The following is a 27,215-nucleotide window of genomic DNA, read 5'->3' on the forward strand; positions in this document are numbered from 1 at the left end:
ATATATATATATATATATAATTAGTTTTATTTATTACTTTTTTTGCTAAACAGGTGGGGCTCAAAACAGGTCCCATCTGTCCTCAATGACAGCTTACCACTGGGTTAAGGTAAGGGTCAGTTTTGGTACAGTATCAGCTACTTCCTTATAGTCTCTCCCATCCTGCCCAGCATGTTTGCTCCATGGTGCCCCTTTGGAAGGAACCACTTACTGTACATTGGAGAAATACAACTGACAAAATACAACTGACAGATCTTTTTTTTAGACATAATTATAATAAAACGTTGGCTTAATACTTAATTTAACATAAAATAAAAAATACATGTAAAAAAATATATATAGATTTATGTTTAAAAAAAAAATAATCCAAAATAATTGCTCAAATCTGAGTGGGCACGTGCCTTTGTGCCCCTTACGGGCATGATGTCTCTTTCGGACACATTTTTTTCTCCTCAGAAAAGCAGCCGGGTTTTTTGGCGACGTCACATCTAGGAAAGTACACATTCCTGTCATGGTGCATTAGTCGAACACAAGATCTGTCTTTTTATGAAAAAACGGCCGCTGACTGTCTTATGAAATATCAAAGTATCGTAATAATTAGCTATTATTACACCAAGATTTCTGTAATAACCAGCTATATTCGTTTTTGTTCAAGCAAATAGCGTTAGCTGGCTGTCCAACGAGCTAACTGTGCTATCTAACGTTAGCTAGCTATGTTTACTTTCGTCTTCGAGCTTCGTTGATCAGTCACGGGTACAACCCTGCAAGGGAAACATGGGCGATTGTGAAGTTTAAACGTGTATCTTTATATTGCCCATTGATCAATTTTGTTTACGGACATCAGACAGGGGAGCTAAATTAATAGCTAACGTTAGTTAGCAACGCTAGTTGACTAGCAACACTAACGAAGGTATGGCAAACTTGAAAGTTGTTTAGCTAAATAGCGAACGTTAGCTAGCTAGCACTAGCTGTAAACAGTAGCTATCAAGCTAACAGTTAGCTAGTAAATGCTTCATTTACCGCATATGTGGCTAGTTAGAAATGTTGACAATTTGCATAGCCAAATGTAACATTAATATTCCTTGTTATTAACGTTACAGCAATGGATAAGCCTCCTTTCAGACAAAACCAAAACTGCGGGAACTGGGAATTGAAAGAGAGATTGGGCATGGGCGGTTTTGCCCATGTCTACCTGTATCAACATCATGTAAGTATTTAACTAACAGCCACATTTTCACAAGTAATCCCTAGTACTTTAAGCTGTTCCAGAGTCCAGACTTGAATCATGGTAGCTGAATATCCTGTCAAATCAGACAAGAGTTGGATGTATGTTTACATATAGTTGAAAGGAAGTTAACCACTTCCTAGATGTGAATAGTAAGCCTGACTGGATGATATCACAGCTCAAATTTGCCAGAAGATACCGACCCTACTGTTACACTGAGCTGCACAGGGATGTTAATACAATCATGATTACTGTGAAGCTGGTGTGTTAATGGGTCGGAAAATGTACCTCAATGCAGGGATGGGATATGCACTGTTTTACAAATTGTACCTTTATCCACAATGCTTCATCGAGAATGATGGAATAATGCTAGTTTTCCTGAAAAACTGCCCTTTTTGTCCTCGTGCTTGCTAGCAGTAGACACATCAGCCATTATGGAATGGCACATCATGTTGAAAAACAAATGAGCTGATTTGCTAACACTGCCATTCCAAAACGGGTCACCACAGCGGTGGCTACTACTAGCTAGTAGGGCCGGGACGATACTTTATCGCGATACACGTTAGTATCGTGGTACGGAAACACAACACGAAACAAATTTAACTTCTTTAGTAAAACAGGCTTAATGTTGGAAACAAACACCATTATGTTGTCATCCAGTGTCAAATGTATTTATTTTCCAAGCTAAAGCACACACAATTTTAAAGCAGGTTTTTTAAGGACCAATAGAATTTGGTCTGCTTCGTGTTAAAAATGTTGCATTTGAAAACATATTGCGAAATGGTATCGTCCTGGCCCTACTAGCTAGTATGGGGATGAAAAATTGCAGGTTTCCGGGAAAACTAGCAGTATTTAAGTCTTCTCGATAGAGCAGTGTGAATAAAGGTATATTTTGGAGTAGTGGCACATCCCATCGCTGCATTGATGTACGTTTTCCGATCTATATCTCTCATCTGCTCCACGGAGAAGCTCATTGTAAACAAGTATAACGCGGAACCCAAACCGGCTGCGCGCATGCGCCATCGTGCATACATTTATTTTGTCCCCCCACACCAAACGCGATCACAACACGCAGGTTAAAATATCAAAGCATACTCTAAACCAATTACACTAATTTGGGGCCAGGTCGAAAAGCATTAAACATTTATGGCAATTTAGCTAGCTAGCTTGCACTTGCTAGCTAATTTGTCCTATTTAGCTAGCTTGCTGTTGCTAGCTAATTTGTCCTGGGATAACGTATAAACATTGAGTTGTTATTTTACTTGAAATGCACAAGGTCCTCTACTCCTACAATTAATCCACACATAAAACGGTCAACCGAATCGTTTCTACTCATCTCTCCTCCTTCCAGGCTTTTTCTTCTCTGGACTTTATACTGCGATTGGCAACTTTCATAAATTAGGTGCATTACCGCCACCGACCTCGTTCGTCTTTCAGTCACCCACGTGGGTATAACCAATGAGGAGATGGCACGTGGGTACCTGCTTCTATAAACCAATGAGGAGATGGGAGAGGCAGTACTTTCTGCGCGATCTGCGTCACAAATAGAACTGACTTCTATTTTAGCCCTTGGCAACGCAGACGCTCGCGAGCAGTGTGGGTGCAATAATTGAATAATATAGATTTCAAAATGTATTTTGTAACGGTAGGGTCAGTATCTTTTGGCAAAGGTCATGCCACCACTTGAGAAAAACACCCTGTAGCTTAAAAAGACCTTACTGTTTTGTATTCTTCTCCCTGTGAATTCATAAGTGCACATCTGTTGAGTTGACAAGATGAGATAATAGATGAGACTTTACTGTTTTTCCCCCCTTGTTTCTAAAGGACTGTGGTGGTTAATTTCTTTACTATCAAATAAGGAGAGACAAACTTATCACACAAGTCAGTTATACTTAAACTAAGTCATTAATCACTTATTAATAAGGAAGCAGGTCAATACAACACACACACACACACACATGAAGTGAATCGAATTAGTTTGATGGATACCCTAGGCTTTGTACGACATTATAAATTACGTCGAGATTCCATCTTAATTCGCTCTAACTTTATGGAAAAAGGTTTATTCAATAAATCCAGCAACTCCTCTCATACTGGGAAGAAAAAAATAAAACACATTTTCAGGCCTTACGGGCAGTTTTATTTTAAATGTAGTACCCAGACAGAGAAAATCCAATAAGCATTTTATAGTTACATCGTTAGGGTAAGTTAACCAAAAGTGGACACACTCCAATCAGTTTCTGAGACAATTGCCCAGACTTTGTAGACAGTTTAATAATGCTTAAACCTCATCTTCATCAAATTATACATTAAAGATACCAACTCAACCTATGTACGTCTACGTATGGGTGGTTTAAATTGTATCTAATTATATTCCCAGAATTACTTTATCAAATCTCTAGTAATAGATTATACACACATACAATTTATCATATTTTCATATATTCACAGAATCCATATAAAACGTAAGAAATAGGTACTCACAACAACCATTCCATTTGCTTTTTCAAGGACTCCATAGCTACGAAGCAGCTCTCCAAACATACTCCCAGCAGAACAAAAAAAAGACACTTTTGTTTCCCGGACAATGACCATGGGATCCTCATGGGATCCTCTAACCTCCCAGAGACCATTGCAAAATCAAGCCTCTCAGGAACTCTAGACCTTCCGCTGCTTTCTAAAATATCATCCCGCTCTCAATACCACCCCGTGATATTCTATGATGGACAGTGAATGAACAGAACCCTAAGATAACGTTATTTCAAAGCTTATTATCCAAATTTCAATCATCTGATTAAGCATATTTCTATATGTTAATCCAAACGTCAGATTAAGACTCATTTCCATATTCACTCAACTCATATCACAGTCACACAATGCTATTCTCAAACATACCTAATCAATTAGTTGTTTTTCAACAATATTTGAACCTGCAGGTTTATTTTCTAATTTCTATCTCATGATTAATTCCTAGGATAATGCAACTCATACATTTACATCTTTCAATACTTCTAAAATGGGGTACATGTTTAAAACAATTACAAATGCACCTTACTATCTTATACTATATCATAAATGGTCTTAACTAGTTCACACAGATTCCGGATGTTTTTAACATTAAATGGCCAAAACAAGTTCACACAGATTCTAGATATTTAACGCTAAATTACCAAACCCAGGGCATACCTGACTAGCACATTTAAAATAATTGAAATTCACCAGATCCCAAGTTTGAGGGATCCCTCGTGCATGATTTACCCAGGTCGTCAGGAGCAGTCACCAAGTGAAGATTCACATCCCATCCTCATCGCCAAATGTGGTGGTTAATTTCTTTACTATCAAATGAGGAGAGACAAACTTATCACACAAGTCAGAGTTATACTTAAACTAAATATTTAATAACTTATTAATGAGGAAGCAGGTCAATACAACACACATATATAAAGTGAATCGATTGAGTGCTCTACGATAAAGATGGCTGGTTGACGATTCACGATCAAATGATTCGTTGAGAGCCCCGAGACAAAAGTACAAAGGTCTTTTATAGCCAAGATACACCCCTTTCAACCTACATGACAAACAACAGATATATAGAATGGGTCACACGGTTAAGATTTGTATGAAAGATGCCTATAATACATAGCAGACAGTTTTCATTGTATAGAGACCATTGTCTGTCCCCCCGACTCCAAACTGGAACCATCTCTCTCTGGTACCAAATAGAACAGAAACATTAACTCATGCTCTGGAATGCTCTTTAGGTTTTATCACCCAAAAGACATTGTAAATCTCCTCTCAGTGTTACCTCCCAGAGGCCCATCCTCAGTAGAACACACACACAATAGTTAACAAAATACTCTATTCTGTTGCGTAAAACACCCATTTGATGCAATAAAAGTATTATAACATAATCTTGCTATTTTTCCACCATAGGACACATCAGAAAAGATTGCGGTGAAAATGTGTCGCCTGGAGTTGACAGCAAGAAACAAAGACAGATGGAGCAGAGAGATCCAGATCATGAAAAAGTTTGTCTATATCGTATTATCCTATGTACATCATTGAATGCCACACACGTTTGAACTGGGTGACTTTTACTTTTTCAATGAGTGAAATATCGGCATTTGCTTCTTGTACAGTGCATTCGGAAAGTATTCAGACCCCTTGACTTTTTCCACATTTTGTTACGTTACAGCCTTATTCTCAAATTGTTTAAATAGTTTTTTCCCCCTCATCAATCTACACGCAATACCCCATAATGACAAAGCAAAAACAGGTTTTTAGCAATGTTTAATTGCTAATATATTAATAAACTAAATTCACATGTACATAAATAAGTATTCAGACCCATTATCCAGTACTTTGTTGAAACACCTTTGGCAGCGATTACAGCCTTGAGTCTTCTTGGGTATGATGCTACAAGCTTGACACACCTGTATTTGGGGAGTTTCTCCCATTATTCTCTGCAGATGCTCTGTCAGGTTGGATGGGGAGCGTCGCTGCACAGCTAATTTCAGGTCTCTCCGAAGATGTTAGATCGGGTTCAAATCTGGGCTCTGGCTGGGCCACTCAAGGACTTGTCCCGAAGCCACTCCTGCATTGTCTTGGCTGTGAGCTTAGGGTCATTGTCCTGTTGGAAGGTGAACCTTCTTCACAGTCTGAGGTCCTGAGCACACTGGAGCAGGTTTTCATCAATGATCTCTCTGTAATTTGCTCCGTTCATCTTTCCATTAATCCTGACTAGTCTCCCAGTCCCTGCCGCTGAAAAACATCCCCACACCATAATGCTGCCACCACCATGCTTTACCGTAGGGATGGTGCCAGGTTTCCTCCAGACGTGACAATTGGTATTAAGGCAAAAGAGTTCAATCTTGGTTTCATCAGACTTTGTTTCTCATGGTTTGAGAGTCTTTAGGTGCCTTTTGGCAAACTCCAAGCTCTCTGTCATGTGCCTTTTACTGAGAAGTGGCTTCCGTCTGTCCACTCTACCATAAAGGCCTGATTGGTGGAGTGATGCAGAGATGGTTGTCTTTCTGGAAGGTTCTCCCATCGCCACAGAGGCACTCTGGAGCTCTGTCAGAGTGACCATCGGGTTATTGGTCATCTCCCTGACCAAGGCCCTTCTCACACGATTTCTCAGTTTGGCAAGGCAGCCAGCTCTAGGAAGCGTCTTGGTGGTTCCAAACGTCTTCCATTTAAGAAGGAACCTTCAATGCTGCAGACATTTTTTGGTACCCTTCCCCAGATCTGTGCCTTGACACAATCCTGTCTCGCAGCTCTCCGGTCAATTCCTTCCACCTCATGGCATGGTTTTTGCTCTGACATGCACTGTCAACTGTGGGACCTTATATAGACACGTGTGTGCCTTCCCAAATCATTTCCAATCAATTGAATTTACCACAGGTGAACTCCAAGTTGTAGAAACATCTCAAGGATGATCAATGGAAACAGGATGCACCTGAGCTCCATTTCGAGCCTCATAGCAAACGGTCTGAATACTTATGTAAATAACTAAATACATGTTTAATACATTTGCAAAAATGTCTTCTGTTTTTGCTTTGTTGTTATGGGTTATTGTGTGTAGATGAGGCAATTTTTTATATTTTTTTATCCATCTCACAATAAGGCTGTAATGTAACAAAATTAGATAAGTTAAGTGGTCTGAATACTTTCCAGGTGCACTGTATTTATCAAGTACAATGTTTTTCTTGCCTATTCAGGTTGAATAATCTCAATGTAGTGACAGCCAGAGACGTGCCAGAGGAGATGAAGCACATTGCCTTAAATGACCTTCCACTGCTGGCCATGGAGTACTGTTCCAAGGGAGACCTCAGAAAGGTTGGGCAGCTGAAGATGAATACTTTATTGTCCATTTCCCTTATAGTCCACATACTTTTTCTTTTATTTGCTATAAACCTCCTTGACATATACAGACTCCCGAGTGGCATCAGCCATGTTGCAGTGCCCCTGGATCAGTAAGGGGTTAAATGCCTCACATAAGGGCACAGTGACAAAAAATGGTTCTGTCATGAGCAGGCATTTGTCCAACAATGTGTTTATGGTTGAATTTGACAGATGCTGAGCAAGCCTGAAAATTGCTGTGGACTGAAAGAAAGTGAAGTACTTTCCCTGCTCAATGACGTTGGTATGTACTGTACCCCACTGTTGAATTGTGTATAATTGTATCATTTGTGGGTCTGCATAGAACTGATTTCTGAATGGTCTTTATATACAGGTTCAGGCATCCAGTATTTGCATGAAAACAAGATCATACACAGAGACCTTAAACCAGAAAACATAGTGCTCCAGGAAGTCAATGGAAAGGTAACCTAATATTTATGGACCAGCGCACAGTGTCATCATGCCCTTTTTATAACTGTTTACATTTTTGTGTTATTGATGTTCTGTGGTGTGACTTTGTCTGTTATTTATTTTTAAAGACTACTGTTCATCTTGCAATGTTAATATGTCACAATGTTTTCCTTGTTCAGTTGGTTCACAAAATTATAGACTTGGGCTATGCCAAAGACTTGGACCAGGGGAGTCTGTGCACTTCATTTGTGGGAACACTACAATACCTGGTGAGCATATTATCCCTCCTGCAAGCACTCCTAGATTCCTGTTGACTTAACGTTGCGACATTGTCTGTTAGTCACGATTAATTAAAACCAGACTTACTAATTGATACTTGCATATCTTTTCCCCCCAGGCCCCTGAATTATTTGAGAATAAGCCTTACACTGTCACAGTGGACTACTGGAGTTTTGGCACAATGATATTTGAATGCAGTTGTGGGTTCCGGCCTTTTCTGCACAATCTTCAGCCTGTCCAGTGGTAGTTGTCCCTGCACATTTAACAGTTTTCAAGTGTTAGTTTCAATTCTGAGTGATCCTCCAAGGGGCACTAGGTAACCATCCTGAATGCCATCTGATATGTTATTCCTCAGGGCCAGCAAAGTGCGGAACAAAGGTCCCAAAGACATCATGGCTGTGGAGGAATTGAATGGGGAAGTCAGATTCTCCACACATCTACCATACCCCAACAATCTGAGCAGGTCAGACACCGTCACATATTCTATTCTAGTGTCATTATTACAGTGCCTTCAAGAAGTATTCATACCCCTTGACTTATTCTACATGTTACAGCCTGAATTCAAAATGGATCAAATATTTTTTTTATCTCGCCCATCTACACACAATACCCCATAGTGACAGTGAAAACATGTTTTTGGAAAAGTCTATGAAATGCAGAAATCAAATTTTCATAAGCATTTTCTATGGCACTCCAAATTGAGCTCAGGTCCATCCAATTTCCTTTGATCATCCTTGAGATGTCACTACAACTTGATTGGAGTCCACCTTTGGCCAATTCAATTGTTTGGACATGTTTTAGAAAGAAACACACCTGTCTATATGAGGTCCCATAGTTGACAGTGCATGTCAGAGCAGAAACTATACCATGAAGTCCAAGGAACTGTCCGTAGATCTCAGAGAGAGAATTGTGAGGAGGCATATATCTGGGGAAGGATATAAAACAATTTCTAGTGTTAAAAGTTTCCAAGAGCACAGTGGTCTCCATCATTGGGAAATTGAAAAAATATTGAACTACCCAGACGCTGCCTAGAGCTGGCCGTCCAACCAAACTGAGGAACCGTGCAAGAAGGACCTTGGTCAGGGAGGTGACCAAGAACACAATGACCACTCTGACAGAAATACAGAGTTCCTTGGCTGAGATGGGAGAACCAGCCAGAAGGGCAACCGTTTCTACAGCAGTTCACCAATCTGGGCCTTATGGGAGAGTGGCCTGACAGAAGCTACTCCTGAGAAAAAGGCACACAACCGCACGCTTGGAGTTTGCAAAAAGGCATGTGAAAAACTCTGAGAACATAATGCAAAAGATTCTGTGGTCTGACGAGAACCTCTTTGGCCTGAATTCAAAACTATATGTCTGGAGAAAACCAGGCATAGCTCATCACCCGTCTAACACCATCCTTACAGTGAAGTGTGGGGGCAGCATCATGCTATGGAGATGCTTTTCAGCGGCAGGGACTGGGAGACTGGTAAGGATAAAGGGAACAATGATTGGCGCCACATGCAGGCAAATCCTTGATGAGAACCTGTTTCAGATTGGAAACGACCTTCGACCGGGGCAAAGTTTCACATTCCAACAGGACAATGACCCCAAGCATACAGCCAAAGCAACACTTGAATGGCTTCAGAACAAGAATGTGAAAGCCCTTGAGTGGCCCAGCCAAAACCCAGACTTGAATCCCATTGAAAATCTGTGGAAGCTCCCCATCTTAACAGGGCTTGAGAAAATCTGCAAGGAAGAATGGGAGAAAGTCCCCAAATCCAGATATGCAAAGCTGATACAGATATACCCAAGATGACTCAAAGCTGTAATCTGTTCTACAAAGTATTGATTTGAGTGTGAATACTTATGTAAATTAGATTTCTGTATTTAATCTTCAATAAATTTGCAACAATTTCTAAAACATGTTTTCACTTTGTCATTATGGGGTATTGTGTATAGATGTGTAAATAAAAACATATATAATTTAAATTCAGGCTGTAACACAAGTGTGGAATAAGTCAAGGGGTATGACTACTTTCTGAAGGCACTGTAACCACCTGTCTTATTCTGTCTGTGTATAGCAGGGGTATTTATTTATATAGCCCTTCTTACATCAGCTGATATCTCAAAGTGCTGTACAGAAACCCAGCCTAAAACCCCAAACAGCAAGCAATGCAGGTGTAGAAGCACGGTGGCCAGGAAAAACTCCCTAGAAAGGCCAAAACCTAGGAAGAAACCTAGAGAGGAACCAGGCTATGAGGGGTGGCCAGTCCTCTTCTGGCTGTGCCGGGTGGAGATTATAACAGAACATGGCCAAGATGTTCAAATGTTCATAGATGACCAGCAGGGTCAAATAATAGTAATCACAGTGAACAGGTCAGGGTTCCATAGCCACAGGCAGAACAGTTGAAACTGGAGCAGCAGCACGGCCAGGTGGACTGGGGACAACAAGGAGTCATCATGCCAGGTAGTCCTGAGGCATGGTCCTAGGGCTCAGGTCCTCCGAAAGAGAGAATTAGAGAGAACATACTTAAATTCACACAGGACACCGGATAAGACAGGAGAAATACTCCAGATATAACAGACTGACCCTAGACCCCCGACACAAACTACTGCAGCATAAATACTGGAGGCTGAGACAGGAGGGGTCAGGAGACACTGGCCCCATCCGATGATACCCCCAGACAGGGCCAAACAGGCAGGATATAACCCCACCCACTTTGCCAAAGCACAGCCCCAGACAGGAAGACCACGTCAGTGACTCAACCCACTCAAGTGACGCACCCCTCCTAGGGACGGCATGGAAGAGCACCAGTAAGCCAGTGACTCAGCCCCTGTAATAGGGTTAGAGGCAGAGAATCCCAGTGGAGAGAGGGGAACCGGCCAGGCAGAGACAGCAAGGGCGGTTCGTTGCTCCAGTGCCTTTCCGTTCACCTTCACACTCCTTGGCCAGACTACACTCAATCATAGGACCTTTAATAGACTTAAAGGACCAATAAAGACTTAAAGGTTGAGACTGAGTCTGCGTCTCTCACATGGGTGGGCAGACCATTCCATAAAATTGGAGCTCTATAGGAGAATGCCCTGCCTCCAGCTGTTTGCTTAGAAATTCTAGGGACATTTAGGAGGCCTGCGTCTTGTGACCGTAGCGTACGTGTAGGTATGTACGGCAGGACCAAATCGGAAAGATGGGTAGGAGCAAGCCAATGTAATGCTTTGTAGGTTAGCAGTAAAACCTTGAAATCAGCCCTTGCCTTAACAGGAAGCCAGTGTAGGGAGGCTAGCACCGAAGTAATCTGATACATTTTTTTGGTTCTATTTAGGATTCTAGCAGCCGTATTTAACACTAACTGAAGTTTATTTCGTGCTTTATCCGGGTAGCCGGAAAGTAGAGCATTGCAGTAGTCTAACCTAGAAGTAACAAAGGCATGGATTAATTTTTCTGCATCATTTTTGGACCGAAAATTTCAGTTTTTGCAATGTTACGTAAATGTAAAAAAGCTGTCCTTGAAACAGTCTTGGTATGTTCGTCAAAAGAGTGATCAGGGTCCAGAGGAACGCCGAGGTCCTTCATAGTTTTATTTGAGACGACTGTACAACCATCAAGATTAATTGTCAGATTTAACAGAAGATCTCTTTGTTTCTTGGGACCTAGAACAAGCATCTCTGTTTTGTCCGAGTTTAAAAGTAGAAAGTTTGCAGCCATCCACTTCCTTATGTCTGAAACACAGGCTTCCAGCGAGGGCAATTTTGAGGCTTCACCATGTTTTATTGAAATGTACAGCTGTGTGTCATCCGCATAGGAGTGAAAGTTAACATTTAACATTACATTTAAGTCATTTAGCAGACGCTCTTATCCAGAGCGACTTACAAATTGGTGCATTCACCTTATGATATCCAGTGGAACAACCACTTTACAATAGTGCATCTTAACTCTTTTAAGGGGAGGGGGGGGTTAGAAGGATTACTTTATCCTATCCTAGGTATTCCTTAAAGAGTGGTTTCAGGTGTCTCCGGAAGGTGGTGATTGACTCCGCTGACCTGGCGTCGTGAGGGAGTTTGTTCCACCATTGGGGTGCCAGAGCAGCGAACATTTTGACTGGGCTGAGCGGAACTGTACTCCTCAGAGGTAGGGAGGCGAGCAGGCCAGAGGTGGATGAACGCAGTGCCCTGTTTGGGTGTAGGCCTGATCAGAGCCTGAAGGTACGGAGGTGCCGTTCCCCTCACAGCTCCGTAGGCAAGCACCATGGTCTTGTAACGGATGCGAGCTTCAACTGGAAGCCAGTGGAGAGAGCGGAGGAGCGGGGTGACGTGAGAGAACTTGGAAAGTGAACACCAGACGGGCTGCGGCGTTCTGGATGAGTTGTAGGGTTTAATGGCACAGGCAGGGAGCCCAGCCAACAGCGAGTTGCAGTAATCCAGACGGGAGATGACAAGTGCCTGGATTAGGACCTGCGCCGCTTCCTGCTGAGGCAGGGTCGTACTCTGCGAATGTTGTAGAGCATGAACCTACAGGAAGGGTCACCGCCTTGATGTTAGTTGAGAACGACAGGTGTTGTCCAGGATCACGCCAAGGTTCTTAGCACTCTGGGAGGAGGACACAATGGAGTTGTCAACCGTGATGGCGAGATCATGGAACGGGCAGTCCTTCCCCGGGAGGAAGAGCAGCTCCGTCTTGCCGAGGTTCAGCTTGAGGTGGTGATCCGTCATCCACACTGATATGTCTGCCAGACATGCAGAGATGCGATTCACCACCTGGTTATCAGAGGGGGGAAAGGAGAAGATTAATTGTGTGTCGTCTGCATAGCAATGATAGGAGAGACCATGTGAGGATATGACAGAGCCAAGTGACTTGGTGTATAGCGAGAATAGGAGAGGGCCTAGAACAGAGCCCTGGGGGACACCAGTGGTGAGAGCACGTGGTGCGGAGACAGATTCTCGCCACGCCACCTGGTAGGAGCGACCTGTCAGGTAGGACGCAATCCAAGCGTGGGCCGCGCCGGAGATGCCAGCTCGGAGAGGGTGGAGAGGAGGATCTGATGGTTCACAGTATCAAAGGCAGCCGATAGGTCTAGAAGGATGAGAGCAGAGGAGAGAGAGTTAGCTTTAGCAGTGCGGAGCGCCTCCGTGACACAGAGAAGAGCAGTCTCAGTTGAATGACTAGTCTTGAAACCTGACTGATTTGGATCAAGAAGGTCATTCTGAGAGAGATAGCAGGAGAGCTGGCCAAGGACGGCACGTTCAAGAGTTTGGAGAGAAAAGAAAGAAGGGATACTGGTCTGTAGTTGTTGACATCGGAGGGATCGAGTGTAGGTTTTTTCAGAAGGGGTGCAACTCTCGCTCTCTTGAAGACGGAAGGGACGTAGCCAGCGGTCAAGGATGAGTTGATGAGCGAGGTGAGGTAAGGGAGAAGGTCTCCGGAAATGGTCTGGAGAAGAGAGGAGGGGATAGGGTCAAGCGGGCAGGTTGTTGGGCGGCCGGCCGTCACAAGACGCGAGATTTCATCTGGAGAGAGAGGGGAGAAAGAGGTCAAAGCACAGGGTAGGGCAGTGTGAGCAGAACCAGCGGTGTCGTTTGACTTAGCAAACGAGGATCGGATGTCGTCGACCTTCTTTTCAAAATGGTTGACGAAGTCATCAGCAGAGAGGGAGGAGGGGGAGGAGGGGGAGGAGGATTCAGGAGGAGGAGAAGGTTGGCAAAGAGCTTCCTAGGGTTAGAGGCAGATGCTTGGAATTTAGAGTGGTAGAAATTGGCTTTAGCAGCAGAGACAGAAGAGGAGAATGTAGAGAGGAGGGAGTGAAAGGATGCCAGGTCCGCAGGGAGGCGAGTTTTCCTCCATTTCCGCTCGGCTGCCCGGAGCCCTGTTCATTAACATTATTATTATTATTATTATTAGTTAACATTATGTTTTCGAATGACATCCCCAAGAGGTAAAATATTTAGTGAAAACAATAGTGGTCCTAAAACGGAACCTTGAGGAACACCAACATTTGCAGTTGATTTGTCACAAGACAAACCATTCACAGAGACAAACTGATATCTTTCCGACAGATAAGATCTTAACCAGGCCAGAACTTGTCCGTGTAGACCAATTTGGGTTTCCAATCTCTCCAAAAGAATGTGGTGATCAATGGTATCAAAAACAGCACTAAGGTCTAGGAGCACGAGGACAGATGCAGGAGCCCCGGTCTGACGCCATTAAAAGGTCATCTTCCTTATCTCTTAGCCACAGACTAATTTTCAACCTGGGAAACCAGGGTCCTGTTCATTAGGGTGCCAAGTAACAGAACATTGAGATTTTTTTTAAGTCTTATTGTGGAGAACAAACATGGTTGTCTGTCAAAAGTAGAACAGGGAATCGTGTCAGCTCAGTTAATGACCACATTCTGAAAGTTTCACCTCATTGAGCAGCAAAAATCAAAAACCAAGACGGTAACTTGAGGGAAACGACCATGACCTGTATAGATTGAATTTGTTTCCCCTCCACCGGGGGATGTTAATTTGCATTGCACTCATTCAGAACACTCTTGGAGCCCATGGAGATGCTGCTGCAGCTGATGCTGAAATGGGACCCTGTCCAGAGAGGAGGCAAGACTAATGCTGACAGCAAGAAACCCCTGTGCTTTGAAGTGCTGGAACAGATATTATGCATGAGGGTTAGTTCTGTAACGTATCATGCTGTATCTCTTGAGCTAATAATAGTCTTTCAAGTGTCTCTTAAGGCTGGGCTCTTATTTGATTTTCTCATGGACAAGATTCAATTAACGCTTATATTTCCCATAGTGTGTTAATGTACACATAATATACTTTTTAAGCAAATGTTAAGTTTGCCTGTTTGTGCTTGATATTTTGGATTGACTCCATCTGCTAGCCAATCAGCTTCCTTTATTTTACTCATATCATTTATCCCATTGGCAGGTTGTCCACATCCTGAACATGACCACGGCCCAGGTCCACTCCTTCCAGCTGGCCCCAGATGAGAGCCTCCATAGCCTGCAGCGCCGCATCGAGACTGAGACCAAGATCGAGTTGGTCAACCAGGAGCTGCTGCAGGAGACAGGGGTGTCGCTGGACCCCAGGAAGCCCGCAGCCCAGTGTGTCCTCGACGGGGTGGTAAAGACTTTGGTTCCACTTTGCTACTTTCAGTGTTGTAATGTTGTAATTTTTTAGATTATAGTTTTGATACAACACATTGGAAATCTTAATCACCTGTTTAGCATTCACATATTTAGCAATTGACCACCATGTAAAGTGGTTGTCATTGTGTGTTGTGCAGCGAGGCTGGGACAGTTACATCATCTATTTGTTTGACAAGAGTCTCACCAAGTACTCTGGTCCCTTCAGTGCTAGACAGCTGCCTGATAAAGTCAACACTATTGGTGAGTACTGCCTTCTCTGCCTGCTGATAAATATTTATAGATCTAAAGGCGATCAGATGGAAATACAAGCTCATGCAATTAAATAGAGGTAGTGTTTTTTTAATTCTTAGACAACAAAAACAGAATTGAGCATTCAGTTAAACTTGTGTTCCTTCCATGGTTTGGTTCAAAGATGTCTTCAGTCATATGTACCAAGCCTTATGTAGGAGCTTGTTGTCCTTTTTCTCAGTGCGGGAGGCTAAGTCCCCGCTGCCCCTGGTGGTGCTGAAGAAGGTGTGGGGCGAGGCGGTGAGCTACATCTGTGGATTGAAGGACGACTACAGCAGACTGTTCCAGGGCCAGAGGGCTGCCATGTGAGTAAGCCTGCTTTACTAGACACCAAAACAGTGAAGTTAAAGGAAGCGAGATTCTTTCTTTTGAATTTGGTAATGTCTCAAACTGGAATGGCTGAAAGAAGTTTCCAGACTTGCTTTGGAAGAATCAGCTCTTTGCTTTTTCGTCTATGTCATGTGTGATCTTGTTATTTTGATGTACATTTTAGTTTTTTTAACAGACAAAGTTATTATATTCTGTGGGTTTGTCCAGGCTGAGCCTCCTGCGCTACAACACCAACCTGACCCGGTGCAAGAACGGCATGTTTGCCTTCTCCCAGCAGCTGAAGGCCAAGCTGGACTTCTTCAAGAGCAGTATCCAGTACGACCTGGAGAAGTACAGCGATCAGATGCACTATGGGATCTGTGAGTATTGGCTGGCTGATGATTGGTAGTGCCAGGAATGGTCACCCACATGGCCTGCAGCTGAAATGATACCCTATTCCTTATATAGAGTGCTGCTTTAAACCAGGGCGCAAAGGAGGGAGTAGTGCCATTTTAGAAGCAACCATGGTTTTGTATTATGACAAGATAGTGTTGGTTATTTTCATGAGAATTTTTTTCTCACAGCCTCTGAGAAGATGCTGAAAGCTTGGCAGGAGAATGAGGAGAAGGCGGCTGCATATGCACAGGTACTGGTTGGGATGGATTTTTGGTATTGAACGCATGGGTTGGTCATCTTAGGTTGAGCTGCTGTCTGTGAATGGCTTGAGGTACAAGTTAACCACAGATCTAGGATCAGATTACCCCACCAATCCTAATCATCCCTAGCTACACCCGTTGTCTGAGCCCGATGTGTAATGTATGTTTTGTCCACTAGGTGGCCGAGGTGAGCCACCTGGATGAGGAAATCATGTCGTTACACTCGGAGATCGTGGAGCTGCAGAGGAGTCCCTACGCTCGTCGCCAAGGAGACATCATGGAGCAGCTGTGAGTGTTCTACTCTAGGCAGGAATGACAGACTGTCTGCCTCTACTGAATTAAATGCATGAAGGGTCTAGGACAGTGGTCACCAACCTTTTCTGAGTCAAGATCACTTTCGCAGTCAAAAAGCAAGCTGAGATCTACTGCTCAGATTTTTATTAATTTTTTTAATATTTTTTACATTAACCTGACACAAACAGTTTTGTAGGAATGAGGTTTGGGCAGTTGGCCTAATACCTTATCACAGCATATTGGCTATATGATTGGCCTGCCAATATTGTTAATCAGACCATATTATATTTCAAAACTCGAGCTTTGACAACAAAATAGATCAGTTGGTTTAGCACTTGTGAGGCACTGTGGAGCATGAAATGAAATAATTAGCTTTTTTATTTTACTGGACTGATGGTACCTGCATCTGATGGTCAACGTGGTCAAATCACAACGTCAGTGATCTTCAGGTCGAAAAGTCGGAGCTCTAGAAAGATGCCAGAGTTTCCGACTTGGAATTCAGAGTTGGATGACTGTTCAAAACTATTTTTCCCAACCGCCTCTCACGGTCCCAGCTCTCCTCTTCCTTTCCTCTGGTGAGACTGACCAGAGAGAGGGGACACCCGTCTTCCACCTGATGGCGAAACTCGAGTCGCACCGCATCTGCCTCATGCACAAATTAATGTTGTTCCTATGACCAGAGAAAGTTATTACAGTCGACACAACAAACTGCTAATAATAATAAAACGCAGGGCTATCGATACTTGGCTACTCATTCATTGCAGCTGCAGCCCGAACGGGAGTACGGAGAAACACGTTTTGCGATAGCGTTGAATAAAAACTGACAGTGCTGAATATAAACTTAAACATATACTCACTCATAAAAACAGCAGCTCTTTGCCATATTCATTGACAGTCTCTCTGTGGTCATGGTTTTAAAAGTTATTAAATCTTACATAGGCTAGTAGCCTATTAAACTTGGCTCTGGCCAGGGTCATGGAAGCTCTGTAGCCATGGTGATTTGAGCTATCCGATTGGTCAGCGCAGTAGATGCACTCAATTTAGTCACACATTTGCCTGGTCTGCCAGGTAGGCGGAGTTTGTCTCATGGGAACACTTTGCTTACCAGGTGCGCAGGACTTTTGAATCAAGTGAATATACTGGCGAAAAGGTCAACACGATTTTAAAAAAGGAGTGCAAGCCTTTATCGTTCGTTGGCTTTTCTACAGAAATATTTGGTGATCGACTAGGAATGCCTTGAAGATCGCGATCGACCGGTTGGCGACCACTGGTCTAGGAAGTGCCAGGAAGTTGTGGAAGTAGATGGAGCCTCATTGAAATGTTTGGCTTCTGATTTTGCTAGTAGGTGACCTGATGTTGTTTGTCACTTGCATTGCCTGTCCTATACATCTAGAGGACTCAAATGCACATTTTAAGAAGACAGGGTCAACTGCTGTATCATTCTGAATGCCTCAAACAAGATTTAAATGAATGTTCTAGGAGAATTGATCGTTTATTCCTTGATTTCAGGGAGGACAAGGCGATTGAACTCTACAAACAACTAAAAATGAAATGCCGAAGTAAGCCACTTTTGTTCAATAAATACAGTCACTGCATTGAAGCTGTTTTCAATTTCAATAAGGCACTGTAGTACTTTTGGATATCGAATAGAATCTGTAATCGTACGACGGTAGTTGTCTAAACACTACCACGTTCTGACACCTGTGTGCTGTTCTTCCCTCAGCGCCTGACCCTGGTGTGAGCAGTGACAGCTCGGAGATGGTTAAAGCCATTATACAGACTGTCCAGAACCAGGACAAGGTCCTGAGAGACCTCTACACACACCTCAGGTAAGCAGGGTTTGGGACTGTTCAGTGGACTGTCACGTCACCAACTGAACGCTGCAGATAGAAATGCCCTTAATAAAGCTGACCTGATTCTATACTCTGCATGTTAGAGAGGCATGCGTCTGTTCTATGCAATATATTTTTACCTCATTCTAAACGTTTCGCAACAATGTGCCTTACTGCTGAGGTTCCCAAACGAGGGTCTGCGGCAGGGGGTCCACGGCCAGATCTCGAAATGTATTTATATTATATGTATTGTTTGTTTATTTTTTATGAATATTGCTAACAACAGATTACACCAATTTTGGCTAAGGGATTTGTAAATTAAGTTAAGAGGGTGTAATACAATACTATGTAATATTAATCTACAGTATGTTCTTAACTATGGGCAACATGGTCCTGGGAGGCTCACAAGGATATTAGTATCCATAGTACTACTTGTATTCCCCCCAAAATGTTGTTTTTGAACATAAATTCACTAAGGTAATCTATAGAACTGCAAAGTTTCTTCTCTGCAAAATGTGTAGAATTGCAGGAAATTAGCTTGGGGTCATGCAGGGCCGATAGGTTGGCATGCTTTCTCTCTATATTCAGCTATTAATAGGCTACATTTGGTTATTATGATATAGTTTAAAAACCTGGCTAATACAATTTAGCAATGCCAGTCATTACTCTTCTTTAGAATTGCATTGTATACATTTGTTTCTAAAGTACAGTATGTCATTTTGAGAAGATATGAAAATGGGACGCTGCCTCTATAAGAAACATTTCAAAAGACATATACATGGCTCCAGTAGGCTAGCCAAGACAAATGCTAGGTGTCTTTTTGTTGCTTTCTTTTTACAGTTTTTACAAAATATGCAGACAGTTGCCTGCATATTTTCACTATTTAAGGTTTACTGTTGTAAATCACTTTCCCTAAAATACATAAATAAGCTCTGCGAGTAGATTGATGGGCGCTTCTTTTTGCTCTGGACAGCTCGCGTGTGCGGTGTGAAGGAAACTCATGTACTGCTCGAAGTTGACTCGCGGGTTACCTGGCTACCCAGACATCTTGCTCCAGCCAATCGCTTCGCCACGCCCGTAGATGTTGGTTTCTTCTCCACAATGAGTCTGGATCTGAGTACCTTCCCAACCCTTAACTGAATGCAAACACATTCGGGGCTGTCTGATGGGTCCAGAAACCGATGGGTTGAGCCAAAACACAGGTGGATTAAAGCGGTGTTTTGAAAATTCGTCATTGGCTTTGATACTCTAATTGGTTGGAGACGATCCAATCGTTGACGTCTTTGTTTAGTACCACGCCCCTCGTCACAACAAACGACTTCAATGATGGTACTCTGACTAAAGTTTGTAGCGAACGACAGAGGAGCAGAAGAAGTTGGTGTGAGTCGTCAAATATAATACAACATGTAAAGTGTTAGTGCCTCGTTTCAGGAGCTGAACTAAAAGATCCCAGAAATGCTCAAAAATCTTATTTCTCTCGAATGTTGTGCACAAATTAGAATGCCACAGATGTTTTGGGGGGGGGGGGTGTAATTGGCATGCAGACTGCAGGAATGTCCATCAGAGCTGTTGCCAAAGAATTGAATGTTAATTTCTCTGGCGTAAGCTGCCTCCAATGTTGTTTTAGAGAATTTGGTACTACGTCCAACCAGCCTCACAACCGCAGACCACGTGTGGCCACGCCAGCCCAGGACCACCACATCTGGCTTCTTCACCTGCGGGATCATCTGAAACCAGCCACCCGGACAGCTGATGAAACTGTGGGTTTGAACAATAGAAACATTTCTGTACACACTGTCAGAAACCATCTCAGGGAAGCTCATCTGCGTGCTTGTCGTCCTCACAAGGGTCTTGACCTGACTGCAGTTCAGCGTCGTAACCAACTCAGTGGGCATATGTTCACCTTCGATGGCCACTGGAGAACTGTGCTTTTCACGGATGAGTCCCGCTTTCAACTTTACCGGGCAGATGGCAGACAGTGTGTATGGCGTCGTGTGGGCGAGCGGTTTGCTGATGTCAACGTTATGAACAGAGTGCCCAATGGTGGTGGTGGGATTATGGTGTGGGCAGGCAGGCTACGGACAACAAACACAATTGCATTTCATCGATGGCAATTTGAATGCACAGAGATACCGTGACGAGATCCTGAGGCCCATTGTCGTGTCACTCATCTGCCGCCATCACCTCATCTTTCAGTATGATAATGCACGCCACTGTCACAAGGACCTGTACACAATTCCTGGAAGCTGACAATGTCACAGTTCTTCCATGTCCTGCACACACACCAGACATGTCACCCATTGAGCATGTTGAAGATGCTCTGGATCTACGCATATGAAAGCGTATTCCAGTTCACGCCAATATCCAGCAACTTCGCACAGCCATTGAAGTAGATGTCGCGCTGCATGAGGTAAATGGTGGTTACACCAGATACTGACTGGTTTTCTGATCTGCACCCCTACCTTTTTTTAAGGTATCTATGACCAACCGATGCAGATCTGTATTCCAGTCATGTCATGTGAAATCCATAGCTTAGGGTCTAATGAATTGATTTAAATTGACTGATTTCCTTATGAACTGTAACTCAGTAAAATCTTAAATTGTTGTATTACCCTCTGTAGCGCCTTGTGGTCAGTTGCCAAGCAGTTGCCATACCAAGTGGTGATGCAGCCAGTCAATATGCTTTCAATGGTGTAGCTGTAGAACATTTTGAGGATCTGAGGGCCCATGCCCAACCTTTTCAGCTACCTGAGAGGGAAGAGGCATTGTCGTGCCTTCTTCACAACTGTTGGTGTGTGTGTGGACCATGGTAATTCCTTAATGATGTGGACACCGAGGACCTTGAAGCTCTCGACCCGCTCCACTACAGCCCGGTCGATTTGGATGGGGGCGTGCTCGGCCCTCTGTTTCCTGTAGTCCACAATCAGCTCCTTTGTTTTGTTGAGGGAGAGGATGTTGTCCTGGCACCATACTGTCAGGTCACTGACCTTCTCCCTATAGTCTGTCTTGTCGTTGGTGATCAGGTCAACCACTGTCTCGTCAGCAAACTTTAAGGATGGTATTGGAGTCGTGCGTGGCCACACAGTCGTGGGTGAGCAGGGAGTACAGGAGGGGACTAAGCACGCACCCCTTGGATTGGGTCGAGGGTGTCTGGGATAATGTGTTGTGAGCATGACCAGCCTTTCAAAGCATTTCATGGCTACAGATGAGTGCTACGGGGCAATAGTCATTTAGACAGGTGACCTTAGTGTTCTTGGGTACAGGGACTATGATGGTCTGCTTAAGATATGTAGGTATTACAGACTGAGTCAGGGAAAAGTTTAAAATGGCAGTGAAGACACTTTCCAGCTGGTCAGCAAATGCTCTGAGTACACGACCTGGTAACAGAGTATTTGAGCGGAGCAAGGAGCCTGCCAAATTTGGCTGGGGCGTGGAGCAAGTTTCCCAAAGGCTGGAGCGTTGGCCTTCTCGCCCTCTCCAATTTCGCTTCTATAGCTCTCCAAGTAGTGCTCATGTTGTCAGCTCAGGGCATGCCCAGCCCAGCATGCATTTGCAGTCTACTTGTCTGATGCTATAGCCCTTTGCTTTAGCTACTGTCATGGAGTTTGCTAAATATTTTCATAAAGAAACTGATAAAACACACAGGTGCAAAATCAAGGTGATTTACAAAGTTGAGGAGGACCAAGAGCAAGAGAGGGAGTGGGGTGATGTAGTGTCCACAACTAAAGAATCATTGTCTAATCTGAAAAAACATGTATCCCGAAAGCATGATGTTGTACTTACTATGTGCACATGCTAACAAAATAAAGAGGTGGGTAGCTAGCTAAGTGTCATTGTAGCAAAGTATTTATGAACTAAAAATCTGATATCTTAAATTTATTTTTGTTTTGTTATCAATACAATAGGCCACCATTGATTTTGGCCCAATAGGCCTGGCATATTACCTCTTTCAAGGAGCATTCCGTTTTGATAGGTCTAAAGGTTTTTAGGCAAAATAACCCTTTCTTACCTGCATCCCTCCCCAGTGGCTCTGCAAGCACGGAGAGGGTATTCTCCGCTGCTGGCCTGCTCTCCAGACATCATTGCACGAGCCTGAAGCCACAGACTCTGAATAAATTTTAATAAGGCGTCACTAGGCAGCTTGTGTCTGGGTTTCCCTTTAATCTGTGATAGATTAAGCCCTACCACATCCGACAAGCATCAGAGCCAGCGTAGTAGGATTCCATCTTGGTCCTGTTTTGACTGTTTGATGGCTCAACGGAGGTCATAGGGGGTTTTCTTATAAGCGATGGATTAGTATCCCGGTCTTTAAAGTGGCAGCTCTAGCCTTTTAGCTCAGTGCGGATGTTGCCTATAAATTTGGGCTTCTGGTTGGGATATGTACGTAGGGTCACGTCGTTCCCACAGTGTTATAGTATGAATCCCTGAACATATTCCAGTCTTTGCTAGTGAAACAGTCCTGTAGTTTAGCATCTGCTTCATCAGATCACTTCCTATTGAGCGTGTCACTGGTACTTCCTGTTTTGAGTTTTTACTTGTAGGCAGGAATCAGGAGGACAGAGTTATGGTCGGATTTGCCAAATGGAGGGCGAGGGGAGAGCTTTGTCTGCGTTTTCTGTGTGTCTTCAATGGTAGACTGCGACAGAGTAGGTAAATGTTGAACTGGAATACCAAAATGTGCTGAACAGTTACTGTCCCAACATGTTTTTACTGGTCCCAGGCCATCATTAATGTCGGACCCTGCACGCAAAATAAAATGAATTAATATGCCAGAAAACAATAAGCTAAGTGGATTTCCACTCATCATTACCACATATGGGAAGTGCAAATTCACTCACATTATATGGAATGTGCAAATTAATTTTCTCTCCCTCGACTGCAACCACGGCACAAACACATACAACCAGGTACCGAAAGGCGGGACAGACAGCAGACCGTCAAACCAGCAGTGTTTCGTCATCATCGCTGACTTTGACTGACAGGTGCCTGACCTATCGAAAGATCGCTAGAAAATGCATATTGTTCTGTCTAGAGGTAGAGGGCTCGGAAGGCTTTTCTGACTAACGAATTGAAAAGTACCCTACTTAATTTAAGTGGAAAACACTGTTTACCTTCTGTTTCCCCATGCAGTAAGATCTTATTGAGCAAGCAGAAGATCATTGACCTGTTCCCGCGCATCGAGAAGACACTGGAGAACATCAAGGATGCCGACAACACCGTGATGCAGATGCAGATTAAGAGACAGAGAGAGTTCTGGCACCTATTGAAGATTGCTTGTGTGAGTGACGATAAGGTTTTATCTATAGAACTTCAGTAAAGTTAGTCATAAAATCATGAAGTCATATAATTTACTATAAGATGGCATTGGGTTATTTTAAGTAATGTGCAATTGACCCTTTGCTAAGCCTCGTCCCAGATTTATGGGCAACCAATTGCTGGTCGGACACGAGCAAGGTAGCTCGTGTCCGACAAGCCTCAAACAAGCTCTAGTTTTAAACGCATGGAAGCCAATGATGGCAATGGCAAAAACAGATTTTTCATCCAAAAATGTATTGTTTAAATGGCAAAATAATTTAAGTGCACCAGGGTACTTGCAACTGTGATTCCTAAAATGCAGAGCCTGTTGGGATATTTTTCGAATCCGAAATTATACTTTTGTTCCATTGTTTGCTAGCAGGTTAGCTAGCTACACTGGCACTGCCTCCATTGAAAATGCTAGCTAGCTAGCTAGCCATTAAAGTTGCACTATGCAAAAATTGCTACGCCATTTCGCCGTTGGTAAAACTCTAATAGTTAACCTAATTTCAATTTATGTGACAAAATAAGATGGTACAATGATTCTATATACTATCTAAACCACTGCTAAATATATTTTCCATAACCAAAAATATTGTTTCAGCTGGTTGAAGCTTGTGTACAAAACTGAAAGTAAAAGACGCAAAAACAAAACTTAAGAACGTGAAGCATAGAAATAACGCACATAGAACAGATCTACCGCTTCTTAGACTTGTTTTCAAGTAGAATGATATATTTCTAACTCACATTTCTATGTGAATTTGGTCAGGTTGACAAAAAAGTTACATATTGCCACTTAATATAACTTGTTTTCTATAAATGTATTTTAGCTAGTTAAGCTAGCTATATTATGAATATAACACCTATTGTCGACATTATATGATTTGAGAGCACTAATTAGCTCCGAGAGTGGTTAGTATCTTTGACTGCATGCTGACAGTTTATTCAGAGCCATCCAGTGTCTAGTCACACTAAAAATGTAATTTTACCATGTTCCTGTGAAGCAATTGTTATGATAGTCCACCACAACATACCAGGGGTTCCCCTGATTAGCAAGAAGCAGTCTGCTTAATTTCATTGTGTATTAAAAATACAGTTTTACGATCATTGTGAGTGTTTTTCTCCACTAGTTTGGAGAATTGGGCTTCCCAGGGCTTCCCAAAATGTCTGAGGTTGCAACAGTAACCAAGGGGGCGGGCTTGACTTGACTTAGCAAAGGGTACATTTTCTATAGAATTCACTTAGCCTAGGTCATAATGTGAACATGTGTTCTATATGAGTAATGGCATTTGTCTTCTCCCAGGCTCAGAATTCTGCAAGGAACTCGATAGCAGCCAGCCCAGAGTCGTCCAACCCTCTGCAGGTGTCCCAGTGGGCCCAGTCTGCCCAGCCCATCAGCTCCCCTCACCCACTCACCTCCCTACCTGGACCCAATGACAGGTACTGGTCTATACAGCAGACAGGAAGGGTTTATGTGTTGTGTAGCATATTGAAAGGAATGTCCAGACATTCAGCAGCAGACCGAAAAGAATGTCCTTCATACATTGTGACTTATTCTGTCTCTCTCTCTCCCCGCCCCTTCCAGTGATGCTGCCCCACGACTGCTTCAGGAGAACCAGAAGTACCTCAGTCAGCTGACCAGCCTGATGCAAGAAGCTGCTGACGAGCAGTCCAAAAGCGTAGTGGTAAGTTAGGCCATTTTCTCAAAGCTAGCTAGACTTGTAATGGAATCCTGTTTCCTGGTATTCTGTAAATGCAGTGACTTATATTTCACTGTTGCACTTCACCACATTTTCTTCAGTGTGTTAAAGAGAGACTGCCCCTAAAAAGCAACTTCTGTTTTGAAAATGGCTTATGTGGCATCGATAAGAGTCAAACATTTTATTCTAGTGTCAAAATTTACTACAAAGTGTAAATAGGATAATTAGGGTCATAAAGTTAGTCTAATACAAAATTGAGATTTGTGAGATGATAGCAAAAAAATGTCATGTAACATAATAAAGGGTACTGTAAGTTTTCCTTGGGTTAGGTTTATTTCAATCCTGCCCTCAGCTGGCAGCAACCAAGTAATCATCAATCGCAGCGCAGCTGCACGTGACCCGATTAGTAATGGTCAGTTTGTTTTGACATTCGATATCCATATGGGGCTAGTTAGGGACCATCAGTTAATTACACAAGGAATAAAATATTGGGACAATTTCAATAGCTTCAAATTTCAATGACTTAAAACCATCAAACCAAATAAATTGTAGAAATTCATATACAAATATTTAAAGCATTTGAGACAACTAAAAGATGTGCAACATTAAAATATTGTCGCATTTACATTGTGACAAAAGCCCAAATCAGAAAGTTCAGCCCCCCTTTAAGTCTTTATAATATGTGATTCATACCTGAAACACATACTTTCTTCTTTAGTTGGCACCACTGGTGTGCGTCATTTACCCAGCACTCTCTTATGTGGGTCAACTCCCTATAAGGGTGGGCTTAGGTATCCCAGGTCAGGAGCGTGATGAGCTTCTGAGTTCGTTCCTTCTCATTTGACCTTCAGGATGTCTCTTATCTGACCTTGTTAAGTGTAGAACATTACCTTAAGGCTAACTGAGTTTGCATTTAGACTCTGATCCATTTAAAACAAGTCTGGGGAGGTAGCCTAGCGGTTAAGTTGGGCCAGTAACCGAATCGCTGAGCCGACTAAGTGCTAAATCTGCCTTGAGCAAGGCACTTAACCTTAATTGCTCCTGTAAGTCGCTCTGGATAAGAGCGTCTGCTAAGTTACTCAAATGTAAATGGGAGGTTGGCTGCCTTGCTGGAGGGAACGGAGATTAATATCTAAACCACAACCCAAACGCCATTCTACAGTTACCCCTTTGTTTGTGACAGCGACAACCTTAAAACCTGACCTCAATGTAGCTTTGTGTCGTCATCTCTTGGTTTGTCTTTGTAGGACCAAGATTGGAGCTGGACTAAATATGAAACGTCTACAAAACTGCAAAAACGAAATGTGTGAATACGTCAACCACAGGAGACTGCTGAGGGGAGGATGGATCATAATAATGGCTGGAATAGAGTGTATGGAATGGCATCAAACACATGGAAACCATGTTTTGAATACCATTCCATTCATGCTGTTCCAGCCATTACTATGAGCCCGCCCTCCCCAATTAAGGTGCCACCGGCTGTCTCTGATGTCAACAACAAACAAGGCAGCGTCTAGCTAATCCCTGCCTGCTCTCCAACCAAGTAACACTAAGGACTGAATGTCGTTAACAAAATGGAGTCACGGTTTTGTTGTACATTTTGATGTGTGGTCATTCACTTTAACTACTAGCCTGAGCCGCCCCCCCCAAAAAAAGGCTGATAAAAAAAACACATGCTCAATGACTCACTTCTCCATTTTCTCAGCTATTTGGTGGGAAAGGTGGATGATGTAGCATGGCTTTTATATGAACAAAAAAACTGATTATCTGAACACAAGACGTCAGTCGTCCTTTGCTCTTCAAGCAAATGTCACCTTTTCCTCACTGATTATTGTGCAAATCTAAGTACCACTATTCATCGAAATCCACATTTTACTATTAATATCATATCAAAGTATCTAAAC

At 43.0% G+C, this 27,215-nt stretch overlaps 1 protein-coding gene across 3 annotated transcripts; it reads left to right on the forward strand.

Annotated features, from left to right (window-relative positions):
- Window positions 1–432: 432 nt before the first annotated feature.
- Window positions 433–26,901, forward strand: LOC111967645 (inhibitor of nuclear factor kappa-B kinase subunit alpha). Of its 3 annotated transcripts, none has more exons than XM_070444825.1 (22): window positions 433–490; window positions 1,099–1,207; window positions 5,159–5,253; window positions 6,946–7,063; window positions 7,301–7,370; window positions 7,461–7,549; window positions 7,717–7,806; window positions 7,935–8,059; window positions 8,172–8,279; window positions 14,319–14,454; window positions 14,717–14,911; window positions 15,075–15,177; window positions 15,407–15,530; window positions 15,763–15,914; window positions 16,119–16,180; window positions 16,369–16,478; window positions 17,994–18,043; window positions 18,208–18,313; window positions 23,447–23,594; window positions 24,915–25,051; window positions 25,197–25,296; window positions 26,559–26,901. In XM_070444825.1, exons 2-22 carry the CDS (start codon window positions 1,103–1,105, stop codon window positions 26,619–26,621), a joined length of 2,286 nt encoding a protein of 761 aa, XP_070300926.1. In that variant the 5' UTR covers window positions 433–490; window positions 1,099–1,102; the 3' UTR covers window positions 26,622–26,901. The 3 variants fall into 3 exon arrangements, with proteins under 3 accessions (XP_070300926.1, XP_023848606.1, XP_023848608.1); XM_023992838.2 differs by lacking the exon at window positions 433–490 and adding an exon at window positions 498–585 and having other exon boundaries at window positions 1,101–1,207; XM_023992840.2 differs by lacking the exon at window positions 433–490 and adding an exon at window positions 506–910 and having other exon boundaries at window positions 1,101–1,207.
- The last annotated feature ends 314 nt before the right edge of the window (window positions 26,902–27,215 follow it).

This window comes from Salvelinus sp. IW2-2015, linkage group LG8, assembly GCF_002910315.2.
Source record: "Salvelinus sp. IW2-2015 linkage group LG8, ASM291031v2, whole genome shotgun sequence".
Taxonomy (NCBI): Eukaryota; Metazoa; Chordata; class Actinopteri; order Salmoniformes; family Salmonidae; genus Salvelinus; species Salvelinus sp. IW2-2015.

What these genes read in the sequence shown, in the direction of transcription:
- LOC111967645 (XM_023992838.2), top strand. An exon ending in TCTACCTGTATCAACATCAT is followed by an intron (nt 1,208 to 5,158) that starts GTAAGTATTTAA and finishes TTTCCACCATAG; the next exon opens with GACACATCAGAAAAGATTGC. An exon ending in ACCTATTGAAGATTGCTTGT is followed by an intron (nt 23,595 to 24,914) that starts GTGAGTGACGAT and finishes GTCTTCTCCCAG; the next exon opens with GCTCAGAATTCTGCAAGGAA.